The sequence below is a fragment of the Leucoraja erinacea genome, chromosome 22 (assembly GCF_028641065.1).
Source record: "Leucoraja erinacea ecotype New England chromosome 22, Leri_hhj_1, whole genome shotgun sequence".
Lineage (NCBI taxonomy): Eukaryota > Metazoa > Chordata > Chondrichthyes > Rajiformes > Rajidae > Leucoraja > Leucoraja erinaceus.
Window position 1 is genome coordinate 13,733,704 of NC_073398.1, and position 12,906 is coordinate 13,746,609.

At 38.8% G+C, this 12,906-nt stretch overlaps 1 protein-coding gene across 3 annotated transcripts in view; it reads right to left on the bottom strand.

Annotated features, from left to right (window-relative positions):
• Nucleotides 1–12,906, bottom strand: part of LOC129707991 (mucin-2-like) — a 149,877-nt gene that overhangs the window by 87,549 nt on the left and 49,422 nt on the right. For all 3 annotated transcript variants that reach the window (XM_055653525.1, XM_055653527.1, XM_055653526.1), the window contains exons 30-33: nt 8,430–8,477; nt 6,579–6,641; nt 5,677–6,015; nt 4,749–4,796 (exon numbers count right to left, since the gene is read on the bottom strand). In XM_055653525.1, the coding sequence (XP_055509500.1) occupies nt 4,749–4,796; nt 5,677–6,015; nt 6,579–6,641; nt 8,430–8,477 (498 nt within the window). The remainder of the gene's footprint in view (nt 1–4,748; nt 4,797–5,676; nt 6,016–6,578; nt 6,642–8,429; nt 8,478–12,906) is intronic.

Consider the following 12,906-nt stretch of genomic DNA (forward strand, 5'->3'; position numbering starts at 1 on the left):
ATGGGTGAGACATTGGGGAAGAGTTAATTTATTTTAGTTTTTGAATAATATAGTCTATGTAATGTTTTGAATTAGATGAGAGTATGTCGTACGTTGATCGAACATTTATGCACCTGTAGTAAGTGATTATCCCAGCTCTCTTTTGAAATTTTTATAGCTAATTCTTGTTCCCAGTCTCTTCTAATTCCATCAGTTATGGGTATTTCTATGTTTAAGATGATCTTATATAAGTACGATATTAGATTAGCTGATTCCGCCTTTGTCTTCATTGCTTCATCCAGTAAGTCGGTAGGCATATTATGATAGTCTTTTGTATATTTTTTCAGATAATCACGAATTTGAAGATATTTAAAATATTGATTATTTTTCAAATTATATTTCAGTTGTAGTTGTTGAAATTATAGTAATTTTCCCAATTCATACAAATCTTCAAGCGTTTTGATTCCCATTCTTTCCCATTGTATGAATGATTTGTCTATAATTGATGGTTTAAACGATGGATTATTAACTATTGGTATTAAAAGAGATAGGTTTCTTAATTTTAGATTCTGTTTTATTTGTTTCCATGTTCTAATTGTACTATGTATAATTGGATTTTTGTTATAATTTTTGTTATTCAGATGTATTGGTGAGAGGAGAGTCGCTCCTATATTACACGGAGAGCAGTCCTCTCTTTCCATTACAATCCAGTCCACTGCTGGGCAGAATTGTCCAGCAGGTGAATCATATTTTTAATATTTACCGCCCAATTATAATACATAAAATTAGGGAGTGCTAGACCCCCCAACTCTTTTCGTTTATTAAGGTGTGCTCTTTGTATTCTATGGGATTTATAATCCCATATAAAATTTGTAATGTCTGAGTCCAATTTTTTGAAAAACTTTTTTGGGAGATATATAGGTATTGATTGAAATAGGTATAGGATTTGTGATAAAAAGATCATTTTTATAGCGTTTATTCTGCCTATTAGGGACATCGGAAGTGTTTTCCAGAATTTAATCAAATTATTTAGTTTCATAAGTAAGGGATTATAATTGGCTTTAAACATATCATGGTAATTTCTAGTAATTTCAATTCCCAAATATTTGAATTTTTCTGTGGCTATTTTAAAGGGGAATTTCTGGAGGTGTGTTGAGTCTTTTGGTTTTATCGACATAATTTCACTTTTGTCCCAATTTATTCTATATCCTGAAAAGAATCCAAAGTCCTCAATTAAATTTAATATGTTTGGTATACTAATTTGTGGTTTTGTGATGTACAATAGTACGTCATCGGCGTATAGGGATATTTTGTTATTTGAGTATTTTGTATTATAACCATAAATAACCGGGTGTGTTCTTATTTTTTCAGCAAGGGGTTCAATTACCAGAGCAAATAACAGCGGTGATAGTGAACATCCTTGTCTATTGCCCCTTGATAGTTCAAATTTCGAGGATAGTATATTATTAGTTAGAATTCTAGCCGTAGGTTTGTTATATAATAGTTTTATAAAGTTCTCTCCCAATTGGAATTTTTGCAATACTTTAATCATATAATCCCATTCTACTTGATCAAACGCTTTTTCTGCGTCCAGTGAGATGATAGATAACTCTTGGTCGATGGTGATAAGGAGTGATAGAGAATTAAAGAAGGGCAGAGTAGGAGTTCCTCATAGGGAAAGGTATCAACGTTGAAGGATCCTCTGTACTTTAGATCGGTGGCTTGAGAATTACTGCTGGAAATAGACAGAGGGAAGGAGGATGGGAGAGTGTATGGACCGCAGCAGAAGGAAGTCGTCGGTGAGGGATAGAATTTTAAGAAACTGAGAAGTAGCATGGTCACATGGAGAGCGGGGATTTATGGAGAGAATATGGGCTGGATAGTTTATACAGAGCTCGTTAGAGGGGAAACGTGATGGATTGAACTGCATCTGGAACTCTTACTGAAACAGAATAAAATTCCAAATGCCCCTTCAATAAAAGACAGTATCCTTGCACATAACTGGCATATTTACCAGAAATTGTTGTTGTGGATGTTGTACTTGGAGTTGTTGCTTCATGATCATAGCAAAATCGAATTCGATAGTCAAGACAGATGTTCAATTCCTCCAAAGACTTATTGGAGACTGTGCAGACCAGTCCTACGTCTAGGTCACAGGTCACATTGTCTGGTGATTCACTTATTGGCCACTCAGGGAACTCGACAAATTGGCACTCAACTTTTTTAATTGTACAGTAACTGGAAGGACACAGATCTTGCCGTATGGATTCCAGTAATTCAGTATCGCCTGGACTGTATTCAGATGGTCTGTGGTCATTATACCATTCAGACCAGACACCATTACATTTCCAGTCTGGAAAAGGAGAAGCCAAGGTTCAATTCATCTTCCTTCAAGTGTTCATTAAACAAAAGTACAAAATAAAATAGCAAGATACATATTTCTTCATTAGACGATATTTCTCAGCACTGGCCCTGTTTATAGTTGTGAAGATGTGCAGCACCTACTCCCAAATTCCTGAAACATTTTGCCTTCTCTTGAATCACAGTATTTTTGATGACAAGATTTGTTTAATCAAAACTAACTGGAAAACTCATTCCCATTTCACATATTGAAGGCACATAATCATGAGCCTATTTCTGCCAATTGTGCAGATCATAAATATTGTATGAACTGGTGGTGAATTCTTGATCAGCACAGTCTAATGGGTAAATTCACTGAACACAGTCCTCTGAAGGTTATCCATAATTTACAACACAAAGTCCACAGCTACAACTAATTCAAAAGCAAATGGTTAGAAAATGAATTATCTGAGAAAGCTCAGTGAAAGTTGTACGTTGCTGCTTTCTCAATGGCTCACACAGAGTCCTTGTGCAGACAAACTTGGTGCAAGGATAGACAACCGTAAATCACTTACCAGTTGTGTAGCTGCTGGACGATGTTGTTGTGGGTGGCATCTTTGTTGTTGTTGATGTTGTTTCTGTAAAACATAAAAGATGTCACAGCAAGTTATAATGCACACTGTTGCTCGATGACTTCGTATCAGGTCCAATTTTTTCATTTTTCATTTCGCTCCTATATTACACAGAGAGCAGTCCTCTCTTTCCATTACAATCCAGTCCACTGCTGGGCAGAATTGTCCAGCAGGTGAATCATATTTTTAATATTTACCAGAGCAAGTAACAGCGGTGATAGTGAACATCCTTGTCTATTGCCCCTTGATAGTTCAAATTTCGAGGATAGTATATTATTAGTTAGAATTCAAGCCGTAGGTTTGTTATATAATAGTTTTATAAAGTTCTCTCCCAATTGGAATTTTTGCAATACTTTAATCATATAATCCCATTTTACTTGATCAAACGCTTTTTCTGCGACCAGTGAGATGATAGATAACTCTTGGTCGATGGTGATAAGGAGTGATAGAGAATTAAATAAGGGCAGAGTATGAGTTCCTCATAGGGAAAGGTATCAAAGTTGAAGGATCCTCTGTACTTTAGATCGGTGGCTTGAGAATTACTGCTGGAAATAGACAGAGGGAAGGAAGATGGGTGAGTGTATGGACCGCAGCAGAAGGAGGTCTTCAGTGAGGGATAGAATTTTAAGAAACTGAGAAGTAGCATGGTCACATGGAGAGTGGGGATTTATGGAGAGAATATGGGCCGGATAGTTTGTACTGAGCTTCATTAGGGGGGAAACATGATGGATTGAACTGCATCTGGAACTCTTACTGAAACAGAATAAAATTCCAAATGCCCCTTCAATAAAATACAGTTTCCTTGCACATAACTGTCATATTTACCATAAATTGTTGTTGTTGTTGTTGGATTTGGAGTTGTTGTCACTTCATGCTCATAGCAAAATCAAATTTGATAGTCAAGACAGACATTGACTTCCTCCAAAGACTCATTGGAGACTCTGCAGACCAGTCCTACGTCTGGGTCACAGGTCACATTGTCTGGTGATTCATTTATTGGTCACTCAGGGAAATCGGCAAATTGGCACTCGACTTTATTAATTGTACAGTAACTGGAAGGGCAAGCTCTGACATTCAATATGATTATGGCTGGTGATCTCTTTTTATCCAACCCCCTCGAGACTTTTGAGATTTTATGTTTCTCTACCTCCTAAAATATATTCAGTGATGTTGGCTCTCAAGTGTTTTGATTAGCAAACTCCCCAGGGCCTCACTCTGTCCTAATGTTCTCCTCATTTCAGTCCATAATTTTGTGCCTATATCTTGGGACTGTGACCCAATAGTCTAAGTCTCCACAGCAAGGGGAATCCTTATCAGATCTCTCTGGATTTTTGAAGTTGCAGTGAGGCTTTCTTCCATTCTACTAACTACAGGTGGTTAAACGGGCTTGACTTAATCTCTCCGGATATGACAATTCTGCTGGAGCGAAAGTCAATCCGGTCAACTTTCACCGCACGATCTCTCAGGAAGCATATATTTTCTCAGATGAGGAGGTCAAAATTATACAGTCTTCCAAGCATGTTATCATAAGAGACTTGTATAGCTGTATGAATGAATGAATTATACTTTATAATCACACGATATGTCACCGTGAGATTCTTTGTTTTGCATACACAAGGTATGCAAAGAGTCGCCACATACAGGGCACCAACGGATACCAATGCCTCAGCCAGACTGATAATCTCAGGACCCTGCCATCATGATGCACCAAGATCTAATAAGAACTTAGTCATCAAGAACTGCCCCATTCCCAGTCTCCTTATTTCTATTCTTGATAAACAACCGTAAGTCACTTACCATACGATGTCGTTGTTGGTGGCAACTTTGTTGTTGTTGATGTTGTTTCTGTAAAACATAAAAGATGTCACAGCAAGTTATAATGCACACTGTTGCTCGATGACTTCGTATCAGGTCCAATTTTTCATTTTTCATTTCAGGGTGTAGGTTTCACCAGCAATGCAGGCATTTATTGTCAATTCACAATGCCCCATGTTAAGGATGCAAATGCTCAACCTTCCATCAACATCCTTTTGTGTTTCCATTCATCACATTCAGTTAGATTGTTATGTTAACAACAGATTTTCTACTTCATGTTGCCCTTTAAATTGCAACATCAATCCAATGATGCCATCCTATCAAAGCAATCAATTAGGAAGAATAATGTGAGATAGAATCAGTGATATTTTGTTCAAAGACGGAAGAATAAACCAGGTTCCTTTGGAGAGCAACTGTGGGCAAGAAGTACAGTAATCTCGCTGTTACCTGTCAAGTTTGTAGCTGGTAGTATATGATGTTGTTGTCTGAAACTCTGTTGGTGAAGTTGTTACTAAATGGTGATAAGGAGTGAGAGAGTGTTAAAGAAGGGCAGAGTAGGAGTTCCTCATAGGGAAAGGTATCAACGTTGAAGGATACCCTGTACTTTAGATTGGTGGCTTGAGAATTACTGTTGGAAATAGACAGAGGGAAGGAGGATGGGAGAGTGTATGGACCGCAGCAGAAGGAAGTCGTCGGTGAGGGATAGAATTTTAAGAAACTGAGAAGTAGCATGGTCACATGGAGAGCGGGGATTTATGGAGAGAATATGGGCTGGATAGTTTGTACAGAGCTCGTTAGAGGGGAAACGTGATGGATGGAAATGCATCTGGAACTCTTACTGAAACAGAATAAAATTCCAAATGCCCCTTCAATAAAAGACAGTATCCTTGCACATAACTGGCATATTTACCAGAAATTGTTGTTGTGGATGTTGTACTTGGAGTTGTTGCTTCATGATCATAGCAAAATCGAATTCGATAGTCAAGACAGATGTTCAATTCCTCCAAAGACTTATTGGAGACTGTGCAGACCAGTCCTACGTCTAGGTCACAGGTCACATTGTCTGGTGATTCACTTATTGGCCACTCAGGGAACTCGACAAATTGGCACTCAACTTTTTTAATTGTACAGTAACTGGAAGGACACAGATCTTGCCGTATGGATTCCAGTAATTCAGTATCGCCTGGACTGTATTCAGATGGTCTGTGGTCATTATACCATTCAGACCAGACACCATTACATTTCCAGTCTGGAAAAGGAGAAGCCAAGGTTCAATTCATCTTCCTTCAAGTGTTCATTAAACAAAAGTACAAAATAAAATAGCAAGATACATATTTCTTCATTAGACGATATTTCTCAGCACTGGCCCTGTTTATAGTTGTGAAGATGTGCAGCACCTACTCCCAAATTCCTGAAACATTTTGCCTTCTCTTGAATCACAGTATTTTTGATGACAAGATTTGTTTAATCAAAACTAACTGGAAAACTCATTCCCATTTCACATATTGAAGGCACATAATCATGAGCCTATTTCTGCCAATTGTGCAGATCATAAATATTGTATGAACTGGTGGTGAATTCTTGATCAGCACAGTCTAATGGGTAAATTCACTGAAACACAGTCCTCTGAAGGTTATCCATAATTTACAACACAAAGTCCACAGCTACAACTAATTCAAAAGCAAATGGTTAGAAAATGAATTATCTGAGAAAGCTCAGTGAAAGTTGTACGTTGCTGCTTTCTCAATGGCTCACACAGAGTCCTTGTGCAGACAAACTTGGTGCAAGGATAGACAACCGTAAATCACTTACCAGTTGTGTAGCTGCTGGACGATGTTGTTGTGGGTGGCATCTTTGTTGTTGTTGATGTTGTTTCTGTAAAACATAAAAGATGTCACAGCAAGTTATAATGCACACTGTTGCTCGATGACTTCGTATCAGGTCCAATTTTTCATTTTTCATTTCGCTCCTATATTACACAGAGAGCAGTCCTCTCTTTCCATTACAATCCAGTCCACTGCTGGGCAGAATTGTCCAGCAGGTGAATCATATTTTTAATATTTACCAGAGCAAATAACAGCGGTGATAGTAAACATCCTTGTCTATTGCCCCTTGATAGTTCAAATTTCGAGGATAGTATGTTATTAGTTAGAATTCTAGCCGTAGGTTTGTTATATAATAGTTTTATAAAGTTCTCTCCCAATTGGAATTTTTGCAATACTTTAATCATATAATCCCATTTTACTTGATCAAACGCTTTTTCTGCGACCAGTGAGATGATAGATAACTCTTGGTCGATGGTGATAAGGAGTGATAGAGAATTAAATAAGGGCAGAGTAGGAGTTCCTCATAGGGAAAGGTATCAAAGTTGAAGGATCCTCTGTACTTTAGATCGGTGGCTTGAGAATTACTGCTGGAAATAGACAGAGGGAAGGAAGATGGGTGAGTGTATGGACCACAGCAGAAGGAGGTCTTCAGTGAGGGATAGAATTTTAAGAAACTGAGAAGTAGCATGGTCACATGGAGAGTGGGGATTTATGGAGAGAATATGGGCCGGATAGTTTGTACTGAGCTTCATTAGGGGGGAAACATGATGGATTGAACTGCATCTGGAACTCTTACAGAAACAGAATAAAATTCCAAATGCCCCTTCAATAAAATACAGTTTCCTTGCACATAACTGTCATATTTACCATAAATTGTTGTTGTTGTTGTTGGACTTGGAGTTGTTGTCGCTTCATGCTCATAGCAAAATCAAATTTGATATTCAAGACAGACATTGACTTCCTCCAAAGTCTCATTGGAGACTCTGCAGACCAGTCCTACGTCTGGGTCACAGGTCACATTGTCTGGTGATTCATTTATTGGTCACTCAGGGAAATCGGCAAATTGGCACTCGACTTTATTAATTGTACAGTAACTGGAAGGGCAAGCTCTGCCATTCAATATGATTATGGCTGGTGATCTCTTTTTATCCAACCCCCTCGAGACTTTTGAGATTTTATGTTTCTCTACCTCCTAAAATATATTCAGTGATGTTGGCTCTCAAGTGTTTTGATTAGCAAACTCCCCAGGGCCTCACTCTGTCCTAATGTTCTCCTCATTTCAGTCCATAATTTTGTGCCTATATCTTGGGACTGTGATCCAATAGTCTAAGTCTCCACAGCAAGGGGAATCCTTATCAGATCTCTCTGGATTTTTGAAGTTGCAGTGAGGCTTTCTTCCATTCTACTAACTACAGGTGGTTAAACGGACTTGACCTAATCTCTCCGGATATGACAATTCTGCTGGAGCGAAAGTCAATCCGGTCTACTTTCACCGCACGATCTCTCAGGAAGCATATATTTTCTCAGATGAGGAGGTCAAAATTATAGTCTTCCAAGCATGTTATCATAAGAGACTTGTATAGCTGTATGAATGAATGAATGATACTTTATAATCACACGATATGTCACCGTGAGATTCTTTGTTTTGCATACACAAGGTATGCAAAGAGTTGCCACATACAGGGCACCAACGGATATCAATGCCTCAGCCAGACTGATAATCTCAGGACCCTGCCATCATGATGCACCAAGATCTAATAATAACTTAGTCATCAAGAGCTGCCCCATTCCCAGTCTCCTTATTTCTATTCTTGATAAACAACCGTAAGTCACTTACCATACGATGTCGTTGTTGGTGGCAACTTTGTTGTTGTTGATGTTGTTTCTGTAAAACATAAAAGATGTCACAGCAAGTTATAATGCACACTGTTGCTCGATGACTTCGTATCAGGTCCAATTTTTCATTTTTCATTTCAGGGTGTAGGTTCCACCAGCAATGCAGGCATTTATTGTCAATTCACAATGCCCCATGTTAAGGATGCAAATACTCAACCTTCCATCAACATCCTTTTGTGTTTCCATTCATCACATTCAGTTAGATTGTTATGTTAACAACAGATTTTCTACTTCATGTTGCCCTTTAAATTGCAACATCAATCCAATAATGCCATCCTATCAAAGCAATCAATTAGGAAGAATAATGTGAGATAGAATCGGAGTGATATTTTGTTCAATGACGGAGGAATAAACCACGTTCCTTTGGAGAGCAACTGTGGGCAAGAAGTACAGTAATCTCGCTGTTACCTGTCAAGTTTGTAGTTGGTAGTAGATGATGTTGTGATCTGAAACTCTGTTGGTGAAGTTATTTCTCAATGGTGATAAGGAGTGATAGAGAATTAAAGAAGGGCTGAGTAGGAGTTCCTTTTAGGGAAAGGTATCAAAGTTTTTTTTGTGTGTTTTTTTTATTAGAAGTACGGTAAGGTACAATAACACACAACACATATATCTTAATACAATTTTTTGCACTGCTTCATTTTTTGAGCTTTAAGAAAAAGATAGAAGTAAAGAAACAAGGAAAGTGTGCAAGAGTCGTGCAGGTACAAGAGAGTGTTGAGAAAAGAAAGCCCCTTAGAAAAGAAGTTAGAGTAGGAAATAAAGAATGAAAGTAGATCCTAGAAAAGAAGGAAAAAGAAAGAAGAAACAATCGCTCTATTATAACATTAAGCTCCGCAGAGAGGGGACTACCAACCCAGTCTGTTTTTATTGTTGCCAGATCCTGGTACCATTTATTTATCTATCTATCTATCTATCTATCTATCTATCTATCTATCTATCTATCTATCTATCTATCTATCTATCTATCTATTATTGCACCTCATGCTTGTAATAGTTCCAAAAATGTAGACCACGTCTTTTGGAATTAGTCTGCTGTGCCTGCTAAGAGGAATCTCATCTCTTCCAGATGTAGTGTTTCAAACATATTTGATATCCATATTTTTATTGTTGGTGTGGGCGCATTTTTCCAGAATTTAAGTATGAGCTTTTTTCCCATTATTAGCCCATAATTGAGTAAATTCTTCTGAAACACGTTTAGTTCAGGGTTACCTTCCGATATTCCAAAAATGATCCATTCTGGTTTTGGTACCAGTTTTACTTTCATACATTTTGTAAATATATCAAATATTTCATACCAGAATTTTTGGATTTTTGTACAAAAAACAAAAGAATGCGCTATGGTAGCTTCTTGACACAGACATTTATCACAGATGGGTGAGACATTGGGGAAGAGTTAATTTATTTTAGTTTTTGAATAATATAGTCTATGTAATGTTTTGAATTTCATAGGGAAAGGTATCAAAGTTGAAGGATCCTCTGTACTTTAGATCGGTGGCTTGAGAATTACTGCTGGAAATAGACAGAGGGAAGGAAGATGGGTGAGTGTATGGACCGCAGCAGAAGGAGGTCTTCAGTGAGGGATAGAATTTTAAGAAACTGAGAAGTAGCATGGTCACATGGAGAGTGGGGATTTATGGAGAGAATATGGGCCGGATAGTTTGTACTGAGCTTCATTAGGGGGGAAACATGATGGATTGAACTGCATCTGGAACTCTTACTGAAACAGAATAAAATTCCAAATGCCCCTTCAATAAAATACAGTTTCCTTGCACATAACTGTCATATTTACCACAAATTGTTGTTGTTGTTGTTGGACTCGAAGTTGTTGTCGCTTCATGCTCATAGCATAATCAAATTTGATAGTCAAGACAGACATTGACTTCCTCCAAAGACTCATTGGAGACTCTGCAGACCAGTCCTACGTCTGGGTCACAGGTCACATTGTCTGGTGATTCATTTATTGGTCACTCAGGGAAATCGGCAAATTGGCACTCGACTTTATTAATTGTACAGTAACTGGAAGGGCAAGCTCTGCCATTCAATATGATTATGGCTGGTGATCTCTTTTTATCCAACCCCCTCGAGACTTTTGAGATTTTATGTTTCTCTACCTCCTAAAATATATTCAGTGATGTTGGCTCTCAAGTGTTTTGATTAGCAAACTCCCCAGGGCCTCACTCTGTCCTAATGTTCTCCTCATTTCAGTCCATAATTTTGTGCCTATATCTTGGGACTGTGACCCAATAGTCTAAGTCTCCACAGCAAGGGGAATCCTTATCAGATCTCTCTGGATTTTTGAAGTTGCAGTGAGGCTTTCTTCCATTCTACTAACTACAGGTGGTTAAACGGACTTGACCTAATCTCTCCGGATATGACAATTCTGCTGGAGCGAAAGTCAATCCGGTCTACTTTCACCGCACGATCTCTCAGGAAGCATATATTTTCTCAGATGAGGAGGTCAAAATTATACAGTCTTCCAAGCATGTTATCATAAGAGACTTGTATAGCTGTATGAATGAATGAATGATACTTAATAATCACACGATATGTCACCGTGAGATTCTTTGTTTTGCATACACAAGGTATGCAAAAAGTCGCCACATACAGGGCACCAACGGATATCAATGCCTCAGCCAGACTGATAATCTCAGGACCCTGCCATCATGATGCACCAAGATCTAATAAGAACTTAGTCATCAACCCTGCCCCATTCCCAGTCTCCTTATTTCTATTCTTGATAATGCTTACAAACCTGGTCTACTCGCAACAACACGCATTCCGACCACCCAGACCAGCTTCTATGTCAGCACCTGCTCCTGTGAAAATTATCACCACCTGCTCTGTAACTCCAGGCAACTTTGGCCTCGTCCTTGGCTGTAGATCTCAGCAGTGAATCCACCACTGACCAGATGCACCATGCACCACTGACCAGAACTACTAGATGCACCATTGAGCAGAACTTCTAGCTCACTAATTGGGGCGCACTGCTGTCTCAATGCATTCAATGTACAGTATTTTTGAAACTGAGGAGATGATGTTTAGTCAAAATATACAATCTAGGGATAAGTAATTAATCTCTGCAGCAACTCATGCACATCGCTAGATAGTCTGTCAATTGGTCACAACTCTCTTTGAGAAGTTGGTTATGGGGCATATCAACTCCTACCTCAACAAGAACCTCAACCCATTGCAGTTTGCCTACCATCACAAGAGGTCCACGGAGGACGCGATCTCACTGGCACTCCACTCCGCACCAGACCACTTGGACAATATATCACTTACGTCAGGCTGTTGTTTATAGACTACAACTCGGCGTTCAATGCCATCATCCCCTGCAAGCTGGTTATCAAGCTCACGGAATTGGGTCTCTGTGCATCCCTCTGCAATTGGATCCTCAATTTCCTCATTCACAGACCATAGTCTGTTTGAATTGGCTGAAATACTTAATCCTCAGTAACAATCAGAACGGGAGAACCTCAAGATTGTGTGCTCAGCCCCCTGCTCTACTCACTCTATACTCATGACTGTGTAGCCGGATACAGTGCGAACTCCATCTTCAAGTTCGTCAATTACACTACTGTTGTGGGACGAATTACAGATGGTGATGAATCAGAGTATGGAAGTGAGATTGACCGATTAACCAAATGGTGCCAGCACAACAACCTGGCTCACAATATCTGTAAAACCAAAGAACCTATTGTGGACTTTGGAAGAGGCAGGATGAGAACCCACAATCCTGTTTATATCAATGGGACGATGGTGGAGAGAGTCAAAAACTTCAAATTCCTGGGCGTGCATATTTCTGAAGATCTTTCCTGGAGCCAGCACACTGATGCAATAATAAAGAAAGCACATGAGAGTCTCTACTTCTTGAGAAGGTTACAGAGATTCGGTATGTCAAAGAAGATTCTCTTGAACTTCTACAGGTGCACAGTAGAGAGCATATTGACTGGCTGCATCATGGCCTGGTTGGGCAACTTGAACATCCAGGAGCGGAAAAGACTGCACAAAGTTGTGAACACTGCCCAGTCCATCACTGGCTCTGATCTCCCCACCATTGAAGGGATTTATCAAAGTCGCTACCTCAAAAAGGGAGCCAGCATCAACAGAGACCTACACCATTCTGGCCGCACACTCATTTCACCACTGCCGTCGGGAAGAAGGTACAGGAGACTGAAAACTGTAATGTCCAGGTTCAGGAACAGCTTCTTCCCTACAGCCATCAGGCTATTAAACACTACATCTTCATATAAACTCTGAACTACAATAGACTATTATTATTAATATTGCACTATTATTGTTTGCTTTTTGAATATGTGTGTATATATATATATACATACATATATATATATACATACATACATACATACATACATATATATATATATATATAGTGCTCACTCGTTTATCATATTATT